Raw genomic sequence first — 25,412 nt, forward strand, 5'->3', positions numbered from 1 at the left:
GTTATCGTTTTTAAAAAATGTTGAAGTTATAAAATTGAAGTCACCCAAAAGTTAAACAAAATTAATACTGAAAAAGACTAAAAGAAATAATAAATGTGATTGGCGTGATTGAGCTTGAGAAAATGCAGAGATTGGGATGCAAAAGAAGCCATAAATTATAATGGGTTTATTTGTTTACGTCAAGCGATAACAGCCGTGTCATTGTTTTCTTCATACAATATCGATTTATTAAAATAAGTTAGGCTAATGGTTAGACGTTGATGACTTTTTTTATTCAATGCGAAATTAATATATCTTACCTATTTCATGCTTGACCTGACATTTTTTTCTTATTTGATCTTGTGACATTTTTCATACAATTGTCATCTTGCCTACTCCTATTTAATAATGTCCTCATCATGATTGTCACTTTGCCTATTCTCATTTGAAGGATTTGGCGTAGTTTGCTACCTTGGCTATTCCATTTTCGTGACATATTCATCAAGGCTGCTATCTTATTTACTCCAATTTTGAGGATTTGCCATGGTCAAATTTTGTTATCATGCCTACTTTGACATTTATTTATATGGCAAGCGCCATCCTACCTACCTTTTTTTTTTTTTTGGAGGTTTTAGTATAGTGCAACTTCAATACTTATTACATGACTATTAATATCTCTACAAACTTGACTTATTGTAAGTGTGCAACGTCAACGCTTATAAACTCATCGACTTTTTTTTTCCTATTCAATGCAAGAGTGAAACACTTTGTTTACTTTCTTAAAACCATGACAAATGCATGCCATACACATTGGGGTTGGAACAGCGTTTCAAGTAGTTGGTTTTTGAATATGGTTTAGTATTCTAAATGAAGACAAGTTTTCCACGAAAATTATTCCAAACATCAAAAGTTATGATCAACGTGCGATCAGTATTGCCATTGAGGACAAGTTTTCCAACGGAAATTATTCTAAGCATCAAAAGTCATGGTCAACGCGTGATCCGCATTGCCATCGAAGGCAAGTTTTCCAACGAAATATAACAACGTGTGATCAATTTTTCCCTTGGCAACTTAAAAGAAGAAATGTAGGGTAATCTACATGAATAGATAGGTTATACCCTACACGTTTAGTAATGACTTTCTCAAGTTTAAACTGAACAAGCGGTGTATTCCTCGTCCACATGATTAAGCTTACTTTGACTTTGAACCTCAATTATAAAAAAAAAAAAAAAAGACAAAACAAACAAAATGATCAAGTGTATAATTTTGAAAGGAGAGTCATTTGACTTGAGAGTAAGGGGATACATGGGTGCACACATAAGCCATGACCATTGAGTCTCATAAACAACTTGAGAGAGAGGGAAAAAGGATAACTGGTGCAACTACTCTAATTTTCTTTCAACTAGCAATAATCAAAGAGCCACCTACTTCATTAAATTAAGTGATTAATAAGATTAAGATATCTTTTATATATATATATATATATAAGATCACAAGATTTACTGTTTTAATAACTTAACTTGATGAAGCATTATTTAGATCAGATAATTTGTGTATTTGTATGGTGTATATTTACAATAAAAAATTATCTTGTTATAATTCATGTCAACAAACAAAATGCAATTTTTTTTATTTTGCTAAATCCATATATCATTTTTGTCAATTGTCAATTTTAAACCATATTTTTTTTAAATATTTTTTCTTTTCATTTGTATATCCTGTTATTATATTTTGTTTAAAATTACAAAGTCTAGCATTAACTTTTAGCTAATGTAATTCATAGTAAAATAATGACTTTTAAGGGCAAGCCACTACGATTTTCACTTTTACTCGGATTTTATCTGCCATGTTCTTTTAAGCATGAGCTCCTAGCAAGCTAGTGTAATTTTTAGCAAAATAATGATTTTTAGGAGCGCGCGATTGCTATTTTCACTTTTACACATTTTTTTTTCTATCTTATTCTTCTTTAGATCCAATTTACTGATCTCTTTTCCTTACTTTATACGACATAAAACGCTTACAATTTCTTTTTTTTTTTTTCTTGTACTTCGTGACCTTTATGTTGCTTCTCTTAATTGTTTGGACTAATTTTTTTTAATTGAAATTATCAAATTTTAAATTGTAATTATTAAAATTAAAAATTCAGCATTCTACCATTAAAACCACGCATTTGTTGGTATCTCACATTCATTTTTCATTTCTTTTTTAGTTTTTTATCATGTTGTAGACTCACTACATAAAAATAGAGATTTAGTGACTATTTTTTAGTGGTGTTTTTAAATAAATGCTACAAGATTTTGTATTTTTATAAGGTTAGCGGTATTTTTTTATAACACATCACTAAATTCTTATATAGCAATGTTTGGATTTAAAAACATCACTAAAAATATATTCTCATGGCATTTGTTAAGCTAAACGCCGCTATATACTTTGACTTTTATAAATTTTGTGGAGTTTATAACGTAAACGCCGCTAAATATAAATCTACAAACTAAAAAATACTTAGGGGGCGTTTGGTTCGAGAGAATCTACACATTTTTCTCCAGAATCTTATTATTGGGTATTTGATTCCAACATTTGGTTCAGAGTAATCTAATTCCAAAGAAAATTGACAGATTTCTAACAATACCCTAAGTGCTAAAATTAAAAACTCACCTTTCCTTGTGGTATTCTAGGATTCTAGGGAAAAAAAGTAGCGTCATTTCTAAATTTGACCTGACTAAAAAATTATGAAATAGTCGTTATCATTTTAAAAAGCATGTCTGAAAATAAATACAAGTCAGTTGTAAGTATCTACTGATAAAAATTTAGTTTATATATGGTGTTTGGCATGAAAAATGTCTTGAATAATCCCTTAAAATTGAATGAGATTATTCAAGGTGTTTCTAGCAGAAAACACCTTGAATAGTTCCCTCTAATTTTTTATTAGAAATTATTAAGGCATTTTTGCCTAGAAAATGCCTTGAATAATCCTTCACAAAAAATTGAATGGGGTTATTCAAGGCGTTTCTGATCAAAAACAGCTTGAATAATCCCCTTCAATTTTTATGAGGAGATTATTCAAAGCATTTGTGGTAAAAAATGCTTTAAATAATCTCTTACTAAAAACATTGGAGTAGTTTTGTCGATTAGAGCATATAGCTATTAACAATAAGTTCATAGTTTGATCCCTCCTTTTAGTATTTTGAGGGTTTTACAATAGATTATTTAAGGCATTTTTGGATAAAAAAGGCTTAAAAAAACCCTCAAAACTTTAGAAAAAATGATTAAACCTATGACCTTATGGTTAATAGCTGTATACTCTAATCTACTAAGCTATTCCAGTGTTTTTAGTAAAGGATTATTCAAGGTGTTTTTGGCAAAAAACACCCAAAAACACCTTGAATAATCCTCAATAAAAAATTGTAAGGAATTATTCAAGGTGTTTTTGGGTGTTTTTTGCCATAAAAAATTGTAAGGAATTATTCAAGGTATTTTTAGATTTTTCAAGGCGTTTTTGGTAAAAAATGCCTTGAATAATCCCCTTTAATTTTTACAAAAGGATTATTTAAGGTATTTTTTGGCTAAAAATATTGGAACAGCTCAGTCAATTGAAGTATACAATTATTAACTATAAGATTGTAAGTTTGATCACTTCTTCTAATGTTTTGAGGGTTTTACAAAGGATTATTTAAGGTATTTTTTGGACAAAAAATGCCTTAAAAAACTTTTAAAATGCTAGAAGGGGGGATCAAACCTATGACCTTATGATTAATAGCAGTATGCTTTAACCAATTTAGCTACTTTAATGTTTTTAGCAATGGATTATTCAAGGTATTTTTGGTCAAAAACACCATAAATAATCCTCAATAAAAAATTAGAGGGGATTATTCAAAGCATTTTTGGCAATCCCCTTATAAAAATTGATAGGGATTATTCCAAAACCGCCTTGAATAATCCCCTCATAAAAATTGAAAGGGATTATTCATGATATTTTTTTATTAGAAATGCCTTGAAGAACCCCATTCAATTTTTTGTAAAGGATTATTCAAGGCATTTCTAGCCAAAAACACCTTGAATAATCCAAAAAAAATGGCAGGAGATTATTCAAAAAGATTATAATAATTATTCATGATTTAATATATGTGAATTCCCCCCAATCAAATGAATGAATCTAAACACGAGATACTCTAAAAATGAAAAAAAACCCTAGGTATCGCACTTTTTCAAGAATCACACTTTTCTTTGGAATATATGATTTCATGAACCAAATACCCCCTTATTGTTTTGTTTCTAAATAGTGGCATTTTTAAATTAAACACTGCTAAGGGTAAGAAAGTTAGTGGTGATTATATAAGAAAATGCTATTAAATTTCCCTTAAATTTCAAACCCACAAAACCCCATTTCTGTTTTTCTTTCCCCTACTCATTTTTTTCATTTTTGCTCATTTTGGGTCACTTTCTTCTCATTTTTTGCCTAAGTTTCAATCATTTTATGGTCAATTTTCATCTTCTTTCTTTTCATTTTTGCAAATTTCAAATTAGCTTTTTTATATTTTGGGTCAAATCCCTAAACTTCTTGTCTAATTTGTTAAGTCAAATCCCTAAACTTCCTATCTAATTTGTTACGTTTTTGCCATAATTCAAGCTCCATTGGTAAGCTTCATTTCAACATTAGCAATTTTCAGTGTTTGGCCGTTCTTTTTCTTTTCTTTACCAATTTATTTTGTTATTGCAGTTCTGAATTTGATTTTGTTTGGTTGGTAAGAAAAATTCAAGATAGAATAGAAAGTGAAAGAAGTAGGGTTTTCTTCGAAAAACTTGAAATTGAACGTTGAATTTTGTTATGAAAACAAATGAAATTTTAGGTTTAGTTTTTTTTTTCAACAAAATATTTTTGAAATTACTAAAAAATTGTTTCTTGTTAACATTAATTTATTGATTTATTCAAGATATCCTTAGGAAACCATTTTAAAACAGTCTATTATGTTTTAAATGTATTTTGAGTATTAGATAGGCTTTTATGGGACCTTTTTTTGGATCCGTATCACTTTCTTATCAATTACAATGTACAAATATTTTTAGCTCGATTTTGCTTCTTTTATTATTTTCTTTTTATCATTATTTGCTGGTAATTTAATGAGATTGTTATTGAGTTATGTAAATTAGAACATGTGTCAGATATTTACTTGGACTTATGGATCCTAGACTAGTAAATGTTCATATAAAGGATGTTGTTGAGTGCTTTTAAGATTTATCTCTCGTTAAAGGACAAAGGGGTGTTTATGTTGTTTACAGTTTTACAGGTTTTGTGCATTGTTTGTTTGTCATTGCTGTCGTTTCTCGATAAAAGCTTGTTCTTTTACTAAAGTTATTGATATAGGATTTTTTTTTCCTTGTGTAACTAGTGCTGCTGATTGCCAAACTAGCAATCATGTTTACAAATAGACATGTGTAGAGACTAGCATGCATATGCATGTTTAGTGGTGTGTGTGTGCTTATCTTCTTGATTTCATGTTAATGATACATGTTACCATATTCAATTAGATTGTTTAGTATTTTCTTTCAATTTTCAAACCATTCTAATATCTGCTATTTTTCATCTAATGTATGTCATATACCTGAACTTTACATCTTCAATTTAAAAGGAAATAGGTAAAACTTTGAAGGATTCTTGTAAAGTAATTTGCATTTCTACTTACGGAGTGGAAGGGATGGCGAAAAAAGATTAGGAAGAGACATTTTTGCATTTCAAAATGTTGGTATGCTTCATATTAAAAAATGTAAGTATGCTATTGATGTGGGACGGATAGTTAAGAGTCATTTGATAAATTGATTTTGAAGCATAGAAAGTATGATGGGATATGTATATTGCATTTTTTCAAAAAATGGATAATGGATAATGTATAAAGATAATGTATTTTAGATTTATTGTCAAAGGTAATAAAATATTACAACCATTTTACCTTTATTGGCGCTAATTGTTGGTTTCTCTTAATTAATTTTAGTGAAAATGCTTTTATTATTTATTTGGAGTTGCAGGTGCCTTACTTGACCATACAATCTTATGTCTCTTGTAAGGATGTAATAACGTTTTGAGCAAATGGAAGCAGAAAAATAACATGAGCGTGCTAGAATTGAATAGGAGTGTGCTAAAATTGAAGAAGAACATGTTCGAATGGACCAAAAGCATGCAAGATTTCAGCAATTATATGATCGATTTGACACTTTTATGAATTTTGTACAACAACAATTTTCAAGAACTAATCTAGGTGGTCCACCAACTCAGGTATTATATTTAGTAACTATTTATATTTTTTAATATAAAAAAAAACTTATTATTAAGTGTTAAAACTTGTATTACTTTATTCAATAAGTTCTTGAGCATGCTAGAGACCAAGGTGGAAAAAATCTTTTATCAAATGATAGTGTTCCAAATCTATGCAATCATCAATTTTATACATTTTAAATTTTTGGTTAATGTACTAAAATAATTTAAATATTATTGTATGTATTAAACTTTGTGTTCCATCCATATTGCAACAAATTATGTATATATAATATTAAGTTTATAAATTTAACTTCGTCTTTATTTATTTTAATATTTTTTATTTAATGATAATAATCAATATTAAAAAAATTTTTTTAAAAATTAAATTTTTTAATTTAGAGACGTTTGTGCCTAAACATACTGCTAAATGCCAAAATGTAGCAACGTTTTTTACAATAAATACCGCTAAATTAACAACATTTTATACTATAAATGCCGTTAAATTTAGCATTTAGCAACATTTTAAAAAACAAATTAGTGGCATTTTCTATTAAAAATGCTGCTAAATTTAGTGGCATTTTTAAGAACAAATGTCGCTAAATTTAGTGGCGTTTGTTCTTAAAAACACTACTAAATTAATGGCATTTTTCTAAAAATGCCGTTATTTTTTTCGATGCAGATATACATGACACTTTTGACAAACACTGCTAATTTTTTAACAGCGTTTATAAATGCTACTAAACATGAAAAAAAAAAAACCACAAAAATCTAATCCCCTATAGTGACTAGATCACTCTTATCGTAGTGTTTATTTACAAATGTAAGCTACATGGCTTATTTTAGTACTTTTCATTTGCTTACGCTTTATTTAGATGGCCGGTTAGTCATCCAAATGAAGATTTAGTCTTCAATTGGTTTAAAACCAATACTATTTTTTACTTATCTTTTTATATATCATGTCCTTGAAATATCATTGATGATGGCATTTTAAATAACTTTTATCCACTTATATCTTCTTAATTTTTCATTTTCACCTATTTATTGTTTTAATAAGTATTCATCCTAATTGTTTGCATCTCGTCCAATCCCATCTAAGATTATTAATTAAATGATGATAGTAGGTTTGACTAGTTTTCGTTTGACTAGTTAAATGTATGCCTTTTTTCAATTCTCTTTATTTTTTTCGAGTACTCATGAGATATAAACTTTTATCTTATCTTTCACATTTTAATGATTTAATTTAGAGGTTTTTTTTATATTTTAGTTTGGTTAAAATAAAATGCATATTATATTTGTTTGGTTAAAATAAAAATCCATATTATGATTGTTTTGTCATTTTATCTTGTAGTTCGAAAATGAAATAATGCTTTTTCCAATCAACATATTTGAACTACATGAAGCAGGATACTTAGAATTTTAAGAAGTCTTCAATTTTATCAAACTTTAATTTTTTTTATCAATAATTGTATTAGTTCTTGTGCTATTGTGTAAATTATGTATAATAAGATGTAAAATGTTATGTATGATTCAATTTTCTATTTATTATTTATCAATGAAATAGAAAATCATATTTATTTTATTTGAAATATTTTGTTTTTAAGTATTCTTGTGGTAACAGAAATTGTGTAGGGATCAACTCAAATCTCATAAAAGATTTGGATAAAAATATATTTGAGATGGGATTGGCTAGATATTACTTAATGGATTGCAAAATAAGAATTCTAAAAGCAAATGGATTTTTGATAAACAAGCTAGTATGTTTATAAATAGGTGGAGTAGATATGAAAAAAAAAATGTGAGAAAGCTATGAAGCTTTATTGGATAGTCACCCTATAAGACTATAAGAAATTAAGATGGTTTTTATGGCCTGTATATTTGAATGGACCAGAGAAGAATGAGAGGGTTCACTTAGATATGGTAAGCCATATGGATATGTATTTGTTAGGGTTGATAATATTTCATAGGATTAGTGGAGAATGAGAGGATCCATGAGTATTGTTTAGGATTAAATGTTTGATTTAATATGTTTATAATTCTCTATAACTAGTGAATCTTTTTTATTATCTATACACGTAGGCCAATTGGACTGAATCACGTTAAATTGCTAAAAAGGTTTCTTATGGGTATGTATGTCTGAGTGGACTAGAAAATAATTATAGGGTTTACATAAATATGGTAAGCCATACTGATATATGTTTGTTTGAGTTGAGAATACTCTATAGGATAGAGGAGAATGAGAGGGTCTATGAGTATTGATTACAAGTGTTGATTGATATTATTGTATGTTTATAATTCTCTACAGGTAATGACTTTTTTTCTTATCTATGGACATAGGCCGGTTGAGCTGAACTATGTTAAATTGCTATCTCTTATGTGATTGATTAATTGTTTGATTAAGCTTCTGCTTGCTTGGATGTATAAGTGATTGGTTTTTTTTTTTTATCTAAAGATTGAAATCAAAACTGTTATTATCCTAATAATTGGTATTATAGTGAAAGTTCAAGATGTGAAAAAAGGCAAACTCAGAGAATCTCGATTCAATAGAGGAATTCGAGTTCATATGTTGAGAGATCGGTTTGTGTGATGTATGAAGAAACAAGATAATATTATTATAAGACTTTCATTATAGATGGAGCCAAGCATATCTAGCATAAAAATTGATGATTGATAGAATTTAACTTAAGGTGGAGATTGTTTGGATTGACTCAGGTCCTATAAAAGATATGGATATAAATTTATTCAAGATAGGATTGACTAGATATTACTTTATGGATAAGAAGATTTGTAATGGAAGAATTTTAAGATGAAAAAGATTCTTGATAGGCAAGTTAGCATATTTATAAATAGTGAGAATCTTTATAAGGTCAGGAATGAAAAAATACGTAAGAAAGTTATAGGATTTTTTTAGATAAGCATCTTATAAGACTAGATAAGATTGAGAAGATCCTTATAGATGTTATATTTGAGTGGGCTAGAGGACATTAAGAGGGTCTATATAGATATATTAATCCATATGAGTATATATTAGTTTGGATTGAGAATACTTCATAAGACTAGAAGAGAATGAAAGGGTTCATGGTATTGATTGTGAGAATTGATTGATATTATTGTGTGTTTGTAATTCTCTATAATTAGTGCATCTTTTTTCTCTTTTGTAGACATATGCTGATTAGGTTGAGCTACGTTAAATTACCGTCTATTGTGTGATTGATTAATTATTTAATTATGCTTTCACTTATTTGGATGTTTAATTGATTGAGAGTTTTTTAGTCTAATAACTGAAATTAAAGTTGTTGTAATCCTAACAAATTGGACAAACATTATGATGAACATAATTAGTTGTGATGAAATTTGTGCAGAATTTTTAATTGGGGATAATTTTGTAAAGGATTAAATAAATTATAATCTAAAATATTGAAATAATTATTTGTGGCAGAAAATTATGATAGAATTAGCAATAAGAATTTCACTTGTTGGAGTTGACAAAGAATTGCGATTGAAAAAAGCGTCACTAATTTGTGATGGAAATGAACAAAATTATGATATTATTATCAAAGGAGTATGGATAACACAAAAATTCCATCACAATTCTCTCACTGTTACTTGTTTGTGACAGATTGGGCTTTTTGTGACGAATTTTTCTATCTCAGCGACTGCAATTTCATGTAGCGATTTCGCATAAAAGTAAAAAGATGCATCTTGTTATTAATTGTGAAGGTTATTTTTTTTATTCTTCAAAATCATTATTTTTTTTATATCCAAATATACTTTAACATGTTAGCTTCACATAAAATTAATTTTAATAAAATCTTAATAAAAAATTTTAAAAATAATATTGATAAGAGTTTTTACATAATATAATATTCCTGTTAAAAATGATAACAGTTCAAATAAATTTGGTTCAGTTTTTTAAATAATGTATAATATTATTAAATTTTAAAATTCAATTCAAATCCGAAACGATAATTTTTTGAAACCGATCTGATTTAAATTAAATTTTACCATTTTATTTGGTTTGATTTTTTTATACAATTGTCATCTTGTCTACTCCTATTTAATAATGTCCTCATCATGATTGTCACTTTGCCTATTCTCTTGCGAAGGATTTGGCGTAGTTTGCTACCTTGTCTATTCCATTTTCGTGACATATTCATCAAGGCTGCTATCTTATTTACTCCATTTTTGAGGATTTGCCATGGTCAAATTTTGTTATCATGCCTACTTTGACATTTATTTATGTGGCAAGCGCCATCCTACCTACCTTTTTTTTTTTTTGGAGGTTTTAGTATAGTGCAACTTCAATACTTACGGACCTTGTGTTTGATCTGACATTTTTCCATATCTAATCTTGTGATGTTATAGTCACGAATATCATCTTGTCTAATCTCCTTTCGTGACGTCTTCATCACGATTGTCACTTTATCTACTCCCTTTTAAAGGATTTGGCATGGTTAGACTTTGATATTATGTCTATCTCGGCACTTATTTACCTGGTTAGATTGGCTCCTCCTGCCTACCCCTGTTGGGGCACTTGACATGGAGTTGGATTTATTAAAGATTAATTCTGATACCATTTATCACATGATTATTAATATCTCTACAAACTTGACTTATTGTAAGTGTGCAACGTCAACGCTTATAAACTCGTCGACTTTTTTTTTTTTTGTTTCTATTCAATGCAAGATTGAAACACTTTGTTTGCTTTCTTAAAACCATGACAAATGCATGCCATACACATTGGGGTTGGAACAGCGTTTCAAGTAGTTGGTTTTTGAATATGGTTTAGCTTTCTAAATGAAGACAAGTTTTCTACGAAAATTATTCCATACATCAAAAGTCATGATCAACGTGCGATCAACATTGCCATTGAGGACAAGTTTTCCAACGAAATATAACAACGTGTGATCAATTTTTCCCTTGGCAACTTAAAGAAGAAATGTAGGGTAATCTGCATGAATAGATAGGTTATACCCTAAACGTTTAGTAATGACTTTCTCAAGTTTAAACTGAAAAAGCAGTGTATTCCTCGTCCACATGATTAACCTTACTTTGACTTTGAACCTCAATTACAAAAAAAAAAAAAAAAGACAAAACAAACAAAATGATCAAGTATATAATTTTGAAAGGAGAGTCATTTGACTTGAGAGTAAGGGGATACATGGGTGCACACATAAGCCATGACCATTGAGTCTCATAAACAACTTGAGAGAGAGGGAAAAAGGATAACTGGTGCAACTACTCTAATTTTCTTTCAACTAGCAATAATCAAAGAGCCACCTACTTCATTAAATTAAGTGATTAATAAGATTAAGATATCTTTTATATATATATATATATAAGATCACAAGATTTACTGTTTTAATAACTTAACTTGATGAAGCATTATTTAGATTGGATAATTTGTGTATATTTACAATAAAAAATTATCTTGTTATAATTCATGTCAACAAACAAAATGCAATTTTTTTTATTTTGCTAAATCCATATATCATTTTTGTCAATTGTCAATTTTAAACCATATTTTTTTTAAATATTTTTTCTTTTCATTTGTATATCCTGTTATTATATTTTGTTTAAAATTACAAAGTCTAGCATTAACTTTTAGCTAATGTAATTCCTAGTAAAATAATGACTTTTAAGGGCAAGCTACTACGATTTTCACTTTTACACGGATTTTATCTGCCATGTTCTTTTAAGCATGAGCTCCCAGCAAGCTAGTGTAATTTTTAGTAAAATAATGATTTTTTGTTTTTGTATATTATTATAATATAATTTTTAATATATTTAAATAGATTTAGATATAAAATAATTATTTTATCTTATAAATGTTTAAAATATATAAAAAACTAATAAAAATATATAATTCAATTCGGTTCGATTTTTTCAAACTTTCAATTTTTGATTCGAAATCTGATCTCAGTTTAATATATACATTTAATATATGCACTTAATTTGAACAAAATAAAAAAAAAAAAAACTGAACACTACAATTTTAAAACGATTTTCAAATTTTCAATTTATTTTCTCACCCATAATTCCTTCTCCTTGTCCTCTCTCTCTCTCTCTCTCTCTCTCTCTCTCTATATATATATATATATATATATATATATATACATACATACATTTTAGATGTCCATAACTATAACTCTTTATCTTTTTTTTTTCCTTTTTAGGTGTTCAAAATAATTTCTTTTAACACCTAAAACTCTTACTTTTTTATATCCCATGTTAATTTATTGTAATTTTCTTTGGTTTTCCAGATTAAAAGTCATTAAACCTCAAAGTATTGTACAAAAAATTAAAATTCTATCATAAATTAAATATACTAAAATCAAAACATTTTTTTTTAACTTTTATAGAAAAATTTAAAAAATGAAACATATCACTCACCTTCAAAATATTTTGTAAAGTGCACACATAAAGTTCACACTTATAAATGATAGATTTTAGTACAATTTTTTTATTATAATTGAATAATTATAAGATTGTAATAAAAATATTAAAATTTACTCATTAATAATATGATAGCTTATGGTAATGATAGTGTATAGAGTTTATGCACCATTCTCGTTGGACTCATAATTCTAATTACTTGGGTTCAAATTCTAATAGCCTTAAGTATGTATAAAAGATATATGGTGTAATATTAAGAGTTAATATTTGATGCATTAATAGTATATAAATGTTATACATTATCAATCAATTATAAGGTGATGCCTTAGTAATGAAAAAAACTAAAAGTATTCAAATACTTAAAAGTAAGGGTTTATATTTGATGTACTGTTAGTATATAAATTTTATATACTGTCAGTGATCAGATGATATCACTTTATTAATAAATAAATTTTTAAAAAATATATTAATTTTTTATATATTTATTTTAAAGACTAATAGTTACTCATTAATAAAGTAGTATCATCTTATTTACTGATAATATATAATTTTTATATACTGATAATATATTTAATATAAACTGTAAAAATAAAGTCCAATAAATTTATTTAAGTTTAATTAATTACTAAAATTAATTATATTTAAAAAGCTGACTAGTTTTAGGTTTACTCATTAACGACGTATTACTTTTACACTATCAATGCATTAAATATTAACTCTAAAATTAAACTACTTAAATATTTGATAAAAATTTATATTTGATACATAATCAATACAGCATAATGAAGCATTGATACACCATAAATTCTCACATTATCGTTAACAATTTTAAAATTTTAGAATTTTTAAAAGTAAATATTTAATTATATTAAAACAAAATAATGGTGTGATGATTTATGATGTAATAATAATACATAAGACCTAAACACTAACCGTACATCTACTGTGGATCATTCTTAGTTGCTTTATATTCTTTATAAGTACAAGTACAATAAAAAAAACAGTACAGGCACAACCACGCGCCCCAATCACTTCCTCCGGCGCTTTTATAAAGGGCATCCTTGCTCACATAATTTTGCACCTCACGCCCACAATAAGTCCTTTCTACAGTCCTAACTGAGTTCTCAATCCTTTTTCGTTTATAATAGTACGTCTGCTTTGTTTTGTTTCATCTTATATTCGCTTATTATGTGGAAAAAACAGATTGAATGATAAGAAATATATTCATGCGAATTCTTCTCATAACCAGTTTTCCTTTTTCCTTCTGTGTTTTTTAACTGTCTAGACTACATGCATGTAGTGTTTTTCATTGCAGTTTAAATTTTCCAAGTCATGATAAACTTGTTTTAATCCTTTCCTCTGGCTTTCTTATTAGTTTGAATAACTGTAGATTTGTGAGCATGCATTCATGCATGCCTTGTCTCATTATTTGTTATCTAATATCTATCTCTTAAATTGAAGAAGCAAAACAAAAAAAAAAAAGAAAAAAAAATGTGGAAACTGAAGATAGCAGAAGATGGTCCATGGCTGAGGACAGTTAACAATCACATTGGAAGACAGCATTGGGAATTCGATCCAAACGCAGGAACTCCAGAAGAACGAGCCCAAGTGGAGAGGCTTCGTCTTGAATTTAACAAGAATCGATTTCGACTCAAACAAAGTTCTGATCTCTTCATGAGAATGCAGGTAACTAATGCTTCTTTCATCTAAACCTCTATTCTCTTTGGAATAACCAAGGCAACAAAGTAAAATGATTCTGGTTAACTTTATCATTCCTATACTTCTGTATTATTTGTTTTATTTTTATTTTTTATTTTTTTCGTTTATTAGACGGCACGGTCGGACATCAAAGGTTAGGTATAATTAGCATAGCTGTTTGTTTCTTTGATTTTCTTGTCAAAATAAAAAAATATTATCTAACTTCACGTGCATTTATTATCTAATTATAATCAGATACATACATACATACATATATATATATATGATAGAGTACATATAGTAGAAATGAAAATCAAATAAACAAACAAACCAAAGAAAATAAATATATAATTAAATAAACTCTGTACAACGTTAGACTCTAGTTTGGAACCTTAAAATTGTAAGGTTTCCTTCTGACCATTCAAACAAATTAAGGCTCTTTGACAAATTCAATTTTTGTGTTAGGGATACAAAATCGCTTTCATTTTGAATAGTCTTTCATTAGTTTGCTATAAATTCTTGTTCCAAAAATTAAAAATTTTATGCATTCTTGGGCTGACCATTGTGAGTTTAAGAGGGATGAAAAAAAAATTACTTTGGAAACTGGTTATATGCAAACAAGAATAACCAAGCTCTTCGAGTCATGACAACCTAAGATACCTTGAATAAGTGAAATTTCAATTTAAGGCCCCTGGCCGGTTTCCTTGTTGACCACAATCCACAAGTGTCTAAAACAGGCTCTGACCAGTTCGGTACATTTAAAATGTTTTTGAGTATAATTTTTTTTCTCAGCCAATAGTAGAATTTTATTAAATTGAAGAAGTCAATACATAAACAGAGGAAAAAGTTTTAAGTACAAAATAGAGTACTTAAAATTATTCACTTATAGCCAAGCATGAAGAAAAACAGAACAATCATCTGAATTTACGAAAGAGTTAGTCTCCCTTTAAATGTGAACATACTCCACCACCCCCAATAACTTCTGTTAGTCAACCTATCTCATCAAAGATCGTTCATTGTTTCCATGAAAGAAAGATGCAAGATATCCTTGAAAGACACAATCTGCTTCATCCAGTGTTTTTATTCCTCTCAGGTCCCACACTAGATTGTTCTTTGTTTGTCCTCACTGCACTTTTGATCGCAATGTCCAGCAACTTCTTCGATACTTCATTTTCCATTCAAAAACTATCACCTATAGAAAATTCCATTCCCTTTAATAGATATTTTACTAACTCGGCAACTATACATTCCTTGTCTACTGCCACAAAGAAAGGTCTAGGAATAAGTCCACAAACTCTTCCATTTGAATGAACTCATTTAAATCAGCAATGCCAATGCCATCAAAAGTGGACCGCCTCCTCTCATCTAAACACCTAACGGTAATAAAATCGCCAGCCACACACTTATTTCCTCCCATTTCATGTTTCAGCACAATCAGTTCCAAGGAGAACAGAATGTCTTTTTATGGAAGTTTGTCTTTGAAAAGTGTAGTATGTTGCAATTGAAATACCAAATCTTCGTTGGAAATTAAGCGTTCTCCTATGCACGACTGAATAAAAATTTGGGGATAATGGAGAGCATAATGATAGAAAATATATACAAATAGGCTAATTGTCATAAGAGCTGTCCACAAGGGAAATGGCATTATTTGCAATAGAGGATCCAGAGAGGCTGCAAATACCAGCACAAAATGCATTAGTTTGTAGTTATATTCTAAGAATTCCTGCTATTATTACCAAACAATATTTTTTTTCTCTGCATTCACTTCTTTTCTCACAACTTATCTCAATCCAAACACAATGGAAATTTGTTTTTTTCTTCAATTTATGCATGATTTAATTTTAAAGTTGATTATCAAAATTTACCATTCTACTATATATATTAGGAGTTTCAAATTTACTACTCTTATCTTTTTTGTGAACAAAACACTTTCTGCTTTTAGTGTTGGTTACAAATTAACCAGTAGCCTGAGATGTATAGAATAGAAAAAAAAAAAAAAAAAAAAAAAAAAAAAAGGGAAAAAATTTGAGAAAGAAAATAATTTTTGATATTTTTCTTTACAAAAACGATTTAAAATGTTTGTGCAAGTATTAAAAATGGTTTAAAATGTTTAAAAACTCTATTTGATGACATTTGGGTTTTAATATATTTATACCATTAATTTATCTTGTTGCCATCTTTAAAAAACCATTTAAAAAAAAAATTCTCCTGATCAATAAGAGCTAACGTAATCAATTTTTAATGCATATCCTATTTTCTTTCAAGTGCTGATAAAATTGCATTAAAAATAGGGTAGAGTAACTAGGTTTCGCCAAAGAATTAAAAGTAGCCTAGTGAATTTAGAGCTTCCTTTTTTTTTTTTTTTTGAAATTAAAAATTTAGAGTTTTTTGATATAATAAAATAGTAAATTTGACCATTATACTTAATTTTATTATAAGCAGCTATGAAGCAAATTAAGAATAAGATCCAGCATTTGATCCCCAATTCTCCCACAAGCACCAACAATAATAAGCTTGCTCAAACAATAATTTTTGTATTCTCTAAAAAAAAAAACGCAAGAATTTTAATAAAGCCCTTTGTCTTTCTTGACTGAAAAAACAAAGGCCCTTTATATCTTCACCTCCAATAACGGCAAGTTGGGAATCTCGGCATCAAAGTAATTCACCTATGACGACCTTTCTTCGGTACGATTTTTTTTCTTTTTAAAGATTCAGAAAAGAAAAGGAATAAATAATAAGATATGCAAATGCAGGCGTAGTGAAAGAATAATCAGAAGTAGATAAACGAGACGTAGTCATTTATGCTTTGGTCTCTTAAATAATATTTTTTGTTCTCTTTTGTTTGACTTTAGTGCTCAATATGAGAGTCGAATCTTTGACTATTACTGATGTGAGATCCTTTCCCCCAAAATTCAAATTAAGTGTATCAACAACAACGAAAAATATTTCATAGTGGACACGGTTTGATAATTTTTTATCAATAGATGACACTATTTGTGTAATATTATACCGATCCCAAAGAAAGAATGACATCCACTCCGTTAACTAAATTTTGTTATTGAGGAGAAAGAGCCCCTAATGTTAATAATCAAATATTGAATTAGAGATTTTTTTTTTCTTTTTTAAAATGTTTTTTCAAACGACAAATTATAAGGACAAATGGCTAAATCAATAAAGCAAATAATATCTCATGGTTGGTATAGCCCAATAAAGTAGATAAAAAGATTAAGAAAATTCATTAAACTAAATTTAATAATCATTTATATTTTTTTGTAATTAATTAAATTCTCAAATATCTACTTTATTAATTTAATTCTTATTAGAAGAAAATTGTTTAATTATTTTTTTCAATCGAATGCTTATTGAATAAAAATAAATGTTTAAGAGTTTAATTGAATGAAAATAAATATTTAAAGATTTAATTTATTCAAAATAGAGAATTCAAGACTTCATTAATTATAATAAAATATTAGAAATTTAATGATTATTAATTTTTTATTTTAGGATTTTTTTTATCCTTTTGTAGTAAAAGTAATATGAAAAAATAATTGTTAAATTAAACTTGCGGGTTTTCATGATCAGTTTGAAATTTTCACGCATTATTATTTCTCAAGCATACGCTGCATTGCATGTAAAATTTGTGAATTGTGTTTGCAGCTTACCAAAGAAAATCCATGCGGGCCACTTCCTCCACCGGTGCAAGTCGACGATAAACAAGTCGTGACAGAGGAAGCAATAACAATTACTCTGAGAAGGGCTATCATTTTCTATTCATCTCTTCAGGCCCATGATGGTCACTGGCCTGCTGAAACTGCTGGGCCTTTGTTTTTCCTTCCTCCTTTGGTATTTGCAGCTACTAGGACTCTAGCAGTTCTTTTAGTCCTTTTTGCTTTCACTAGTATTTGTTGTTTAATTTTGTGGTATGGAAAACATGTAGGTAATGGCTCTATATGTTACTGGGGACCTCAATGCAGTATTATCTCCTGAACATCAAAAGGAAATCATTCGCTATATCAATAATCATCAGGTACAGTATTCCGAATAATATGAAACTTATAAACCAATTGCTTATAGCATGGGAATAACCATGATTCTCAACTAGGTACAGTAAACACGCACATCCTTTTTTTTTCTTCGTCTTTTTCTTGAACAAAGTAATAAAAGAGCAGATCATGGACTTCATGTAGAGGTTGGGTGTTTTTGCATTGCAGAATGAAGATGGAGGTTGGGGACTACACATTGAAGGTCACAGCACAATGTTTGGAACAGCATTAAGCTATATTGCTTTGAGGCTGCTGGGAGAGGGGCCTGAAGACGGTGAGAACATGGCCGTGGCTAGAGGTAGAAAGTGGATACTTGACCATGGTGGTCTGGTTGGAATTCCATCTTGGGGAAAGTTCTGGGTCACGGTATGTTTGGCCATCATAACTCGTTAATCAGTCTATCAGAAATATTAATTCGACTTAAATTTCAACTGAAGTTTACCACGAAGTAATTTACAAGATTACAGGTTTCAAATGCATGATTAAATACTCTATTCAAAGGTATACATGCGTGGAATGCAGGTACTTGGAGTGTACGAGTGGGCTGGTTGCAATCCTTTGCCTCCAGAATTCTGGCTTCTACCTAAATTCTTACCTATCCATCCAGGTTTTCAAGTCACACTTATTTAATTCTTGATTTAATAACACCAGTATGCTATTGACCCGGGAAATGAAAAGCCATATTGATGAAACGCAGGCAAAATGTTATGCTACTGTCGATTAGTTTACATGCCAATGTCATACTTGTATGGGAAGAGGTTTGTTGGTCCAATCACTGGTTTGATTAAACAACTGAGGCAAGAGCTATACAATCAACCTTACCATGAAATAAACTGGAATACAGCTCGAAACACTGTTGCCAAGGTTCTTTACATTCAAGGAATATGATAACTTTTACTAAATGTTATTGATATCAATCCACAGATGTAGCTAAATGATAAACTCATCAAGGTTTTGTTTCAGGAGGACCTTTACTATCCACATCCTCTTGTTCAAGATCTAACATGGGGAATTCTCTACCATGTTGCCGAGCCATTATTAACGCGCTGGCCCTTCTCTATGCTAAGAGATAAGGCAGTAAAAGTTGCGATTCAACATGTACATTATGAAGACGAGAACAGCAGATACTTCTGCATTGGATGTGTAGAAAAGGTAGGAATGGAATCCAAGTAATGTTTTGCTTTCTCCTATCTTAATTAAACTACTTATAAGTGCCCACTTCAAATTCAGGTATTATGTCTAATAGCCTGTTGGGTTGAAGATCCTAACTCCAAAGCATATAAATATCACTTAGCAAGATTGCCAGATTACTATTGGATTGCAGAAGATGGCTTGAAAATGCAGGTTAGAGATCAATCCATGTTTTTTATTCAATGTGTGCATCAATCAGTCCAAGCAGGACGGATCTTGTTATTGACATTCTAGAAACTTGTGATATATGTTAAGAATCTTTTGTTGATTAAACGTTTCTTACTTGCAAGCAATTCAAAAGATACCTATGTTAAAACAATATTAATACCAGTTCGCTTTACATTACAATGTGTAGACTTTTGGTTGTCAAATGTGGGATGCAGCTTTTGCTATTCAGGCAATCATGTCAGGTAATCTAAGTGATGAATACGGCCCAACTCTTCGTAAGGCACATGACTTCGTAAAAGCTTCACAGGTTAACTCTTTAGTTGGCAATGTTAGTGACCATCTGAACCCTGAAATGTAGATTAATCAACTAAATGATGTTATCTTGAAAGGTACGAGAAAACCCTTCTGGCAACTTCTCGGCTATGTACAGACACATATCAAAAGGTGCGTGGACTTTCTCCACCCAAGATCATGGATGGCAAGTCTCTGATTGCACTGCAGAAGGGTTAAAGGTATAATACTCAAACTCCATCAGATACACTAGTAATTCCACGTTTTCTGGATTTTTTCAAAGATGAATTTATAAGTATTGGCAATTTCTTATCTTCTACAGTGTGCACTATTGTTTTCACAAATGTCAAATGACCTTGTTGGACAAAAAATGGAAACAGAGCGGTTCTATGATGCTGTCAATGTCATTCTTTCCCTACAAGTAAGAACCCACTGTTAAGGGCGTTTCACTTAAGATACAAATCATGAACAGAAAACTCGGAACATAGATAATGCCTTTCTTTGTTAGAATCCAGTCCTAATAATGCACATTTTTTAATCTCTAATACAGAGCAACAATGGTGGTTTCCCAGCCTGGGAGCCTCAAAGAGCATATAGTTGGCTGGAGGTAATTCATTAGACACCATTTACCCCGGCCCCTTCATTTTGCGCATCTTTGAAAATCATACCATATAGTAATAAATTTCTGACAAGAACTTTTCTTCTTTTAATAGAAGTTCAATCCTACTGAGTTCTTTGAAGACACCCTAATAGAAAGAGAGTAAGCATTCTCCAATGCAATTTTTTGGCCATAGTATTAGTATTTTACTCTAACATCCATACTTTCTTCATTCTAGGTATGTAGAATGTACTTCTTCAGCAATTCAAGCCCTTGCACTCTTTAGAAAACTGCATCCTAAGCATCGGAGGGTTGACATAGATCATTCCATTGCAAGGGGAGCTCAGTACATTGAAGAGATACAAAATCAAGATGGTTCATGGTAAAGTATATCTTATATTGTTGGTTTTATCTATAATCAATTATTTTGGAGTGCAGAATTATTTCTCTATTTTCATTTTTAGCTACAGATTAAATTGACTATTACACTGCATCAGTATCATTCAAAAGGGAACAATCATATATATGATAGTCTGATCACACAGGTATGGTTGCTGGGGAATTTGCTACACCTATGGTACATGGTTTGCCGTGGAAGGGCTGGCAGCCTGTGGCAGAAACTACCACAACAGTCGCGTTTTGCGCAAAGCTTGTGAATTTTTATTATCAAAACAGCTGCCAAATGGTGGATGGGGGGAGAGTTACCTTTCTAGCCAAAACAAGGCATGAACAATCTTTGCTCTTTTTTATATATAAAATCTTCAACAGAACAAAATGGGTGCCTAAATGAATACTATGATTTTTGTGATACATATATTGAACATATCATTATTGATTGATTAGCACATTACTTCTAGTTCTCACTTCTCACCTCATTTTTGTACATTTTTCATGGTAGCAGGTATATACCAATTTGCAAGGCAACCGTGCAAATTTGGTCCAGACAGCGTGGGCTTTGTTATCCCTCATTGATGCTGGACAGGTAAGTCTAAAGTTCCCTCTTCAGTTGGAATTTTAACCATTCAAACATTCATTATTCAATTTAAAATTAGGATGAAGTCTCTTCATCTCTTGCACACAACAAATTAAATGATTAGATCTGCAACCAGAATCTGTAATCTTACAATAGAGTTTTTCTTGCCGAATTCTCATACTTTCACTGGAAGCCCATGCACGAATCTATATCCTGAGTATTGTTCTGTTGCTTGTAGGGTGATGTTGATCCTACACCCATTCATCGTGGAATAAAAGTCCTGATTAATTCACAGATGGAAGATGGTGACTTCCCTCAACAGGTAATAATCCAGAAAGAAAAATCTCGTTATATAGCTATATTCTCTAGTCTCAAATACAAATGTCTAAGGAATAATGATTATTTTACTACAGGAAATTACAGGAGTATTTATGAGGAACTGTACGCTGAATTACTCCTCATTCCGAAACATCTTCCCCATTTGGGCGCTTGGAGAATATCGCAGGCGCATTCTATCTGCATAAATCCCTGCATCCTGAGCAATAGGATGATAATCCAAGATTATCAATAAAATTGAGGACAACTGGGCCACGCTGTTTGTTCCTCTGTTGCAAGTATGTCAATCACTATATATATATATATATATATATATATATATATAGGTTTTATTCTTCTCTTTTAAATTGTAAAATGTTTCATGTGAAGCAGTTTCTTGGAATAAGTCAAGTCTATCCCTCGGTGTGAAAAGTGTCCAAAATGTCTATAAACCATACTGTAATATAGATACGTAAAAATTATATGTGCCAGAGTGAGTATAAAGAAATATATGGTGTTGTTTGCAAAGTTTTCCTTTTGTGTGTATCAGTCTTCTGTTTTTTCTTTTCAGCACATTAAGCATTTTAAGTCTCAGTGGAATTCAGATTATGCCACAACTCAAAAGAAACGTAGAATCCCAAAACCAGAAGCATCATTCATCTTAAACAAAAAGTATTACATTTAGCACTTTCTTCCCTGTTTCAGAAGGTCTCAAAAGTCATTCACAGCTTTCCTTTATTTGTTTCAAACAGAGCCTAAACCTCTATACTATGCTTCTATATCACACATTCCAAGGTTTCATTCTCCCTCTTCTTTCTACTTTCGTCTATTGCTTCATATTTTATGGTGATGTAATCATTTGTCTCTTAAGTGCTACTGAAAATCAACAAGTTATAACTTCAAACTAAAAATTGAATGACTAATAGAATGCCAAAAAAAAAAAAAAAATGATAAATGATTATATCAAACTATGACACACAAATAATGGTTTATTAGTTTTAGTTAGATTGACTCAGTAAAAGAGAAACGGTAACATTTTACAGGTTTCTCACAATACAATATAACAGGACATGTTTGTCTGCAATATGGAGACTTCCGAAACTGCTGACACTTCTCTGATCGAATTCCGAGAACTCAAAGCTTTCAAGTGTATATTGAAATATTGCATGTTTTACTAGCATTTTCTTTTCTGAATGATGGTGGCTGAGTCAAATCAGTTTGAATAATACTCGGTCTCTCTTTCTTAACCCGACTTCTTTTCCATTACTTAATAACTACATTGAGAAAAGATGTGACGAGTGATACACAAGAGAGAGCACAAAAAACGAAGATTGAAAGATTGGCCTAACGTTACCGGGTATTCAATGATTGACCATAGGGTCTCCATCTTTCTTCCTGGTACTGCTCCAATTCGGGTGGTGCTTGAAAATCCACCGCCATCCGTTGAAACTTTTTCTACTCTTTTTGATTCCTCTTTCATTCACTGTAATCCTACATGAACCACCATTGCTAAAGGCCCCATCTCCAACCAAGGCATTCTGAATAGAACCACCAGATTCATGTGGCACGAAATCACCACCTCTCATGCTGCCAAAAAAAGAGCGCGGATCTGACAAAACACCCTTCTTCAGAGAAGGGATATCTCCTTTAGATTCTGATTGAAAGTCAAACTTTAAGTCAATGAAGCCTGAATCATCCCCGCCAGTAAAATAACTCTCTTTAAGAGAAAACACACGCCTGCTTGCGGTACTAAAACCAGTATCAAGATCCAAGAGACACCCACCCTTTCTCGTAGCCTTAATATCAGCAATATCAGACTCCACGAAAGTACTGTCTCTTCTATCACTGTCAAAAGACTCAAGACCACTTTTTCTTGGTTCTGCTTCGCTGAATCCACTTTTCCTTTCAGGATCGAAACAGAGACCACCATTTGCACTAGAACTCCTGGCAGCTGAAATAGAACTCCTAGCCCCTGAAAAGTTCATCAAGTCACCTCCATCTTCTGATCCAAAAACCCCACCTCCCCTGAAACTACAAAGAGACCTGGACCTAGACACACCCATGTAATCAACAACCCACATATCGCTTTTCTCATCAATTCCACCAACACTCTTCCCACAATTGTCTTTGTCTCTCTTCTTCCTAAACAACCTTCCGATTCTCCAAAATCCATTCTTTCTTTTGATCTCAACGCAGCTACTGTTACTTCTCTTGAGAAAGAAAACTTCTTCAGATTTGTCTTCACTACTATTGCTTTTGGACTTAGAACTTGGATTCAGAACATGATCCTTGTTTTCATTCTCTATCAAGAATGAGACCCGACCAACGCTGCCTACTTCAATAGTGCATGAAGTTCGAGGGTTGGAGGAGATCTCAGAGCAGGAGCAGGAAGATAGACGCTGTTCTCCACAATCTGAGCAAACCAACTTCACCAAACGATCCTTGAGACAATAAGCACATATTCCAACCGAAGATGATTGTGGATGTTTCTTACAGGGAAGATCTGATGAAGTGCTATAGTCTTTGAAAAAATCGTCGCTATATACTTCCACAGTTTTGCCTCTATCTTTCATGGCTTATAATTCCTTGAATTTACTATATGGGAACTCCAAACTTGGAAGATGGCTTATCAGAAAGTGTTACAAAGAATTCATAAAAACTGAAGCCACCAAAAACAAAACAGAGAAAGTGGGATTTTATGGGAAAAATAATAATAATAACATACTATAAGGATCAAATGCTAGCTTCAACAGGCTTACATACCAAGGCTGATAAACGAAGAAAAGAATCAAAATTTTGGGTCATTCAGTGAATGAAGAAAATCAAAAGTGAAAGTTGAAGTTGAAGAGAGATATAGAAAGAGTCCGGAAAGGTAAAGAGTCTAGGATTTTCATGTATGCAAGGTACAATGACAGTAAGGTACGTAGGTGGAATAGAAAGGCAAAGGCATTACAGAAAGCGTTACCTTTACGTTTTGTTTGCAAGAAAACAGTGACAAGCTGAAAAGCAGTGATGTAGAAAGCTGTATTTCCTGCAGGTATGATTGTGTAGGGAAAGTGAATGCAACACCAAAATTGAGTAAAGCAGTGAAACAGGTCAAATAGCAAAAGCTAGCTGCCTGCTTCCACAAATATTTCTGTTTCTGCATGCCAGTTGCACCCTCCACTGCCACTTCTATTTCACCCTGTGCTACATTACACAAATGCCCTTCAATCATATGGTCCAAACCCATCAATCTGCCATGTGTTTTTGTCAACCTTTTTCCCTAGATTTTCTTTACTTTCCCTCTTCAGTATTGACTTTTTCTCCTTGCTAAATACTAAATGTCACAATTTCTCTTATCAATTCCAACTGGGTATTATAGTGTATTTTCCTCATTTTCTTATGTTGTTGGATTCATGGGAGTTACCCGTTGTTTTCCTTTTAAATTGACCCATCAGATTTAATCAAACAAAGAGAAAGGAAAACAAAGCCATCAGGGTTGGTTTTCCTTTGAGCTAAACTTTTTTGTAC

General features: G+C 30.7%; 2 protein-coding genes across 4 annotated transcripts; one reads left to right on the forward strand and one right to left on the reverse strand.

Moving 5' to 3' along the window:
- Positions 1–13,713: 13,713 nt before the first annotated feature.
- On the forward strand, positions 13,714–22,134 carry LOC111284967 (lupeol synthase-like). 3 transcript variants are annotated; one of them, XM_089762197.1, is made up of 19 exons: positions 13,714–13,769; positions 14,087–14,308; positions 17,978–18,163; positions 18,258–18,347; positions 18,532–18,729; positions 18,886–18,970; positions 19,061–19,227; positions 19,327–19,515; positions 19,594–19,707; positions 19,910–20,029; positions 20,112–20,234; positions 20,336–20,434; positions 20,564–20,620; positions 20,727–20,773; positions 20,850–20,993; positions 21,157–21,334; positions 21,513–21,593; positions 21,823–21,906; positions 21,998–22,134. In XM_089762197.1, the coding sequence occupies exons 2-19, from the start codon at positions 14,114–14,116 to the stop codon at positions 22,106–22,108; spliced, it is 2,268 nt and encodes a 755-aa protein (XP_089618323.1). In that variant the 5' UTR covers positions 13,714–13,769; positions 14,087–14,113; the 3' UTR covers positions 22,109–22,134. The 3 variants fall into 3 exon arrangements, with proteins under 3 accessions (XP_089618323.1, XP_022729859.1, XP_089618324.1); XM_089762198.1 differs by having other exon boundaries at positions 13,722–13,769; positions 14,084–14,308; XM_022874124.2 differs by having other exon boundaries at positions 13,714–14,308.
- On the reverse strand, positions 21,980–25,049 carry LOC111285712 (uncharacterized). The gene is made up of 2 exons (XM_022875285.2): positions 23,254–25,049; positions 21,980–22,119 (listed from the first exon to the last, which is right to left on the reverse strand). The coding sequence occupies exon 1, from the start codon at positions 24,470–24,472 to the stop codon at positions 23,261–23,263; it is 1,212 nt and encodes a 403-aa protein (XP_022731020.2). The 5' UTR covers positions 24,473–25,049; the 3' UTR covers positions 21,980–22,119; positions 23,254–23,260.
- Between the last annotated feature and the right edge of the window lie 363 nt (positions 25,050–25,412).

The sequence above is a fragment of the Durio zibethinus genome, chromosome 6 (assembly GCF_047325235.1).
Source record: "Durio zibethinus cultivar Kanyao isolate XHJ-2024 chromosome 6, ASM4732523v1, whole genome shotgun sequence".
Taxonomy (NCBI): domain Eukaryota; kingdom Viridiplantae; phylum Streptophyta; class Magnoliopsida; order Malvales; family Malvaceae; genus Durio; species Durio zibethinus.

Bases quoted from the DNA above. Each gene is read 5' to 3' on its own strand.
- LOC111284967 (XM_022874124.2), top strand. From the start codon at position 14,114: ATGTGGAAACTGAAGATAGCAGAAGATGGTCCATGGCTGAGGACAGTT. The intron at 20,435-20,563 runs GTAAGAACCCAC...TCTCTAATACAG, and splicing joins ATGTCATTCTTTCCCTACAA to AGCAACAATGGTGGTTTCCC. The intron at 20,621-20,726 runs GTAATTCATTAG...TTCTTTTAATAG, and splicing joins GAGCATATAGTTGGCTGGAG to AAGTTCAATCCTACTGAGTT.
- LOC111285712 (XM_022875285.2), bottom strand. From the start codon at position 24,472: ATGAAAGATAGAGGCAAAACTGTGGAAGTATATAGCGACGATTTTTTC.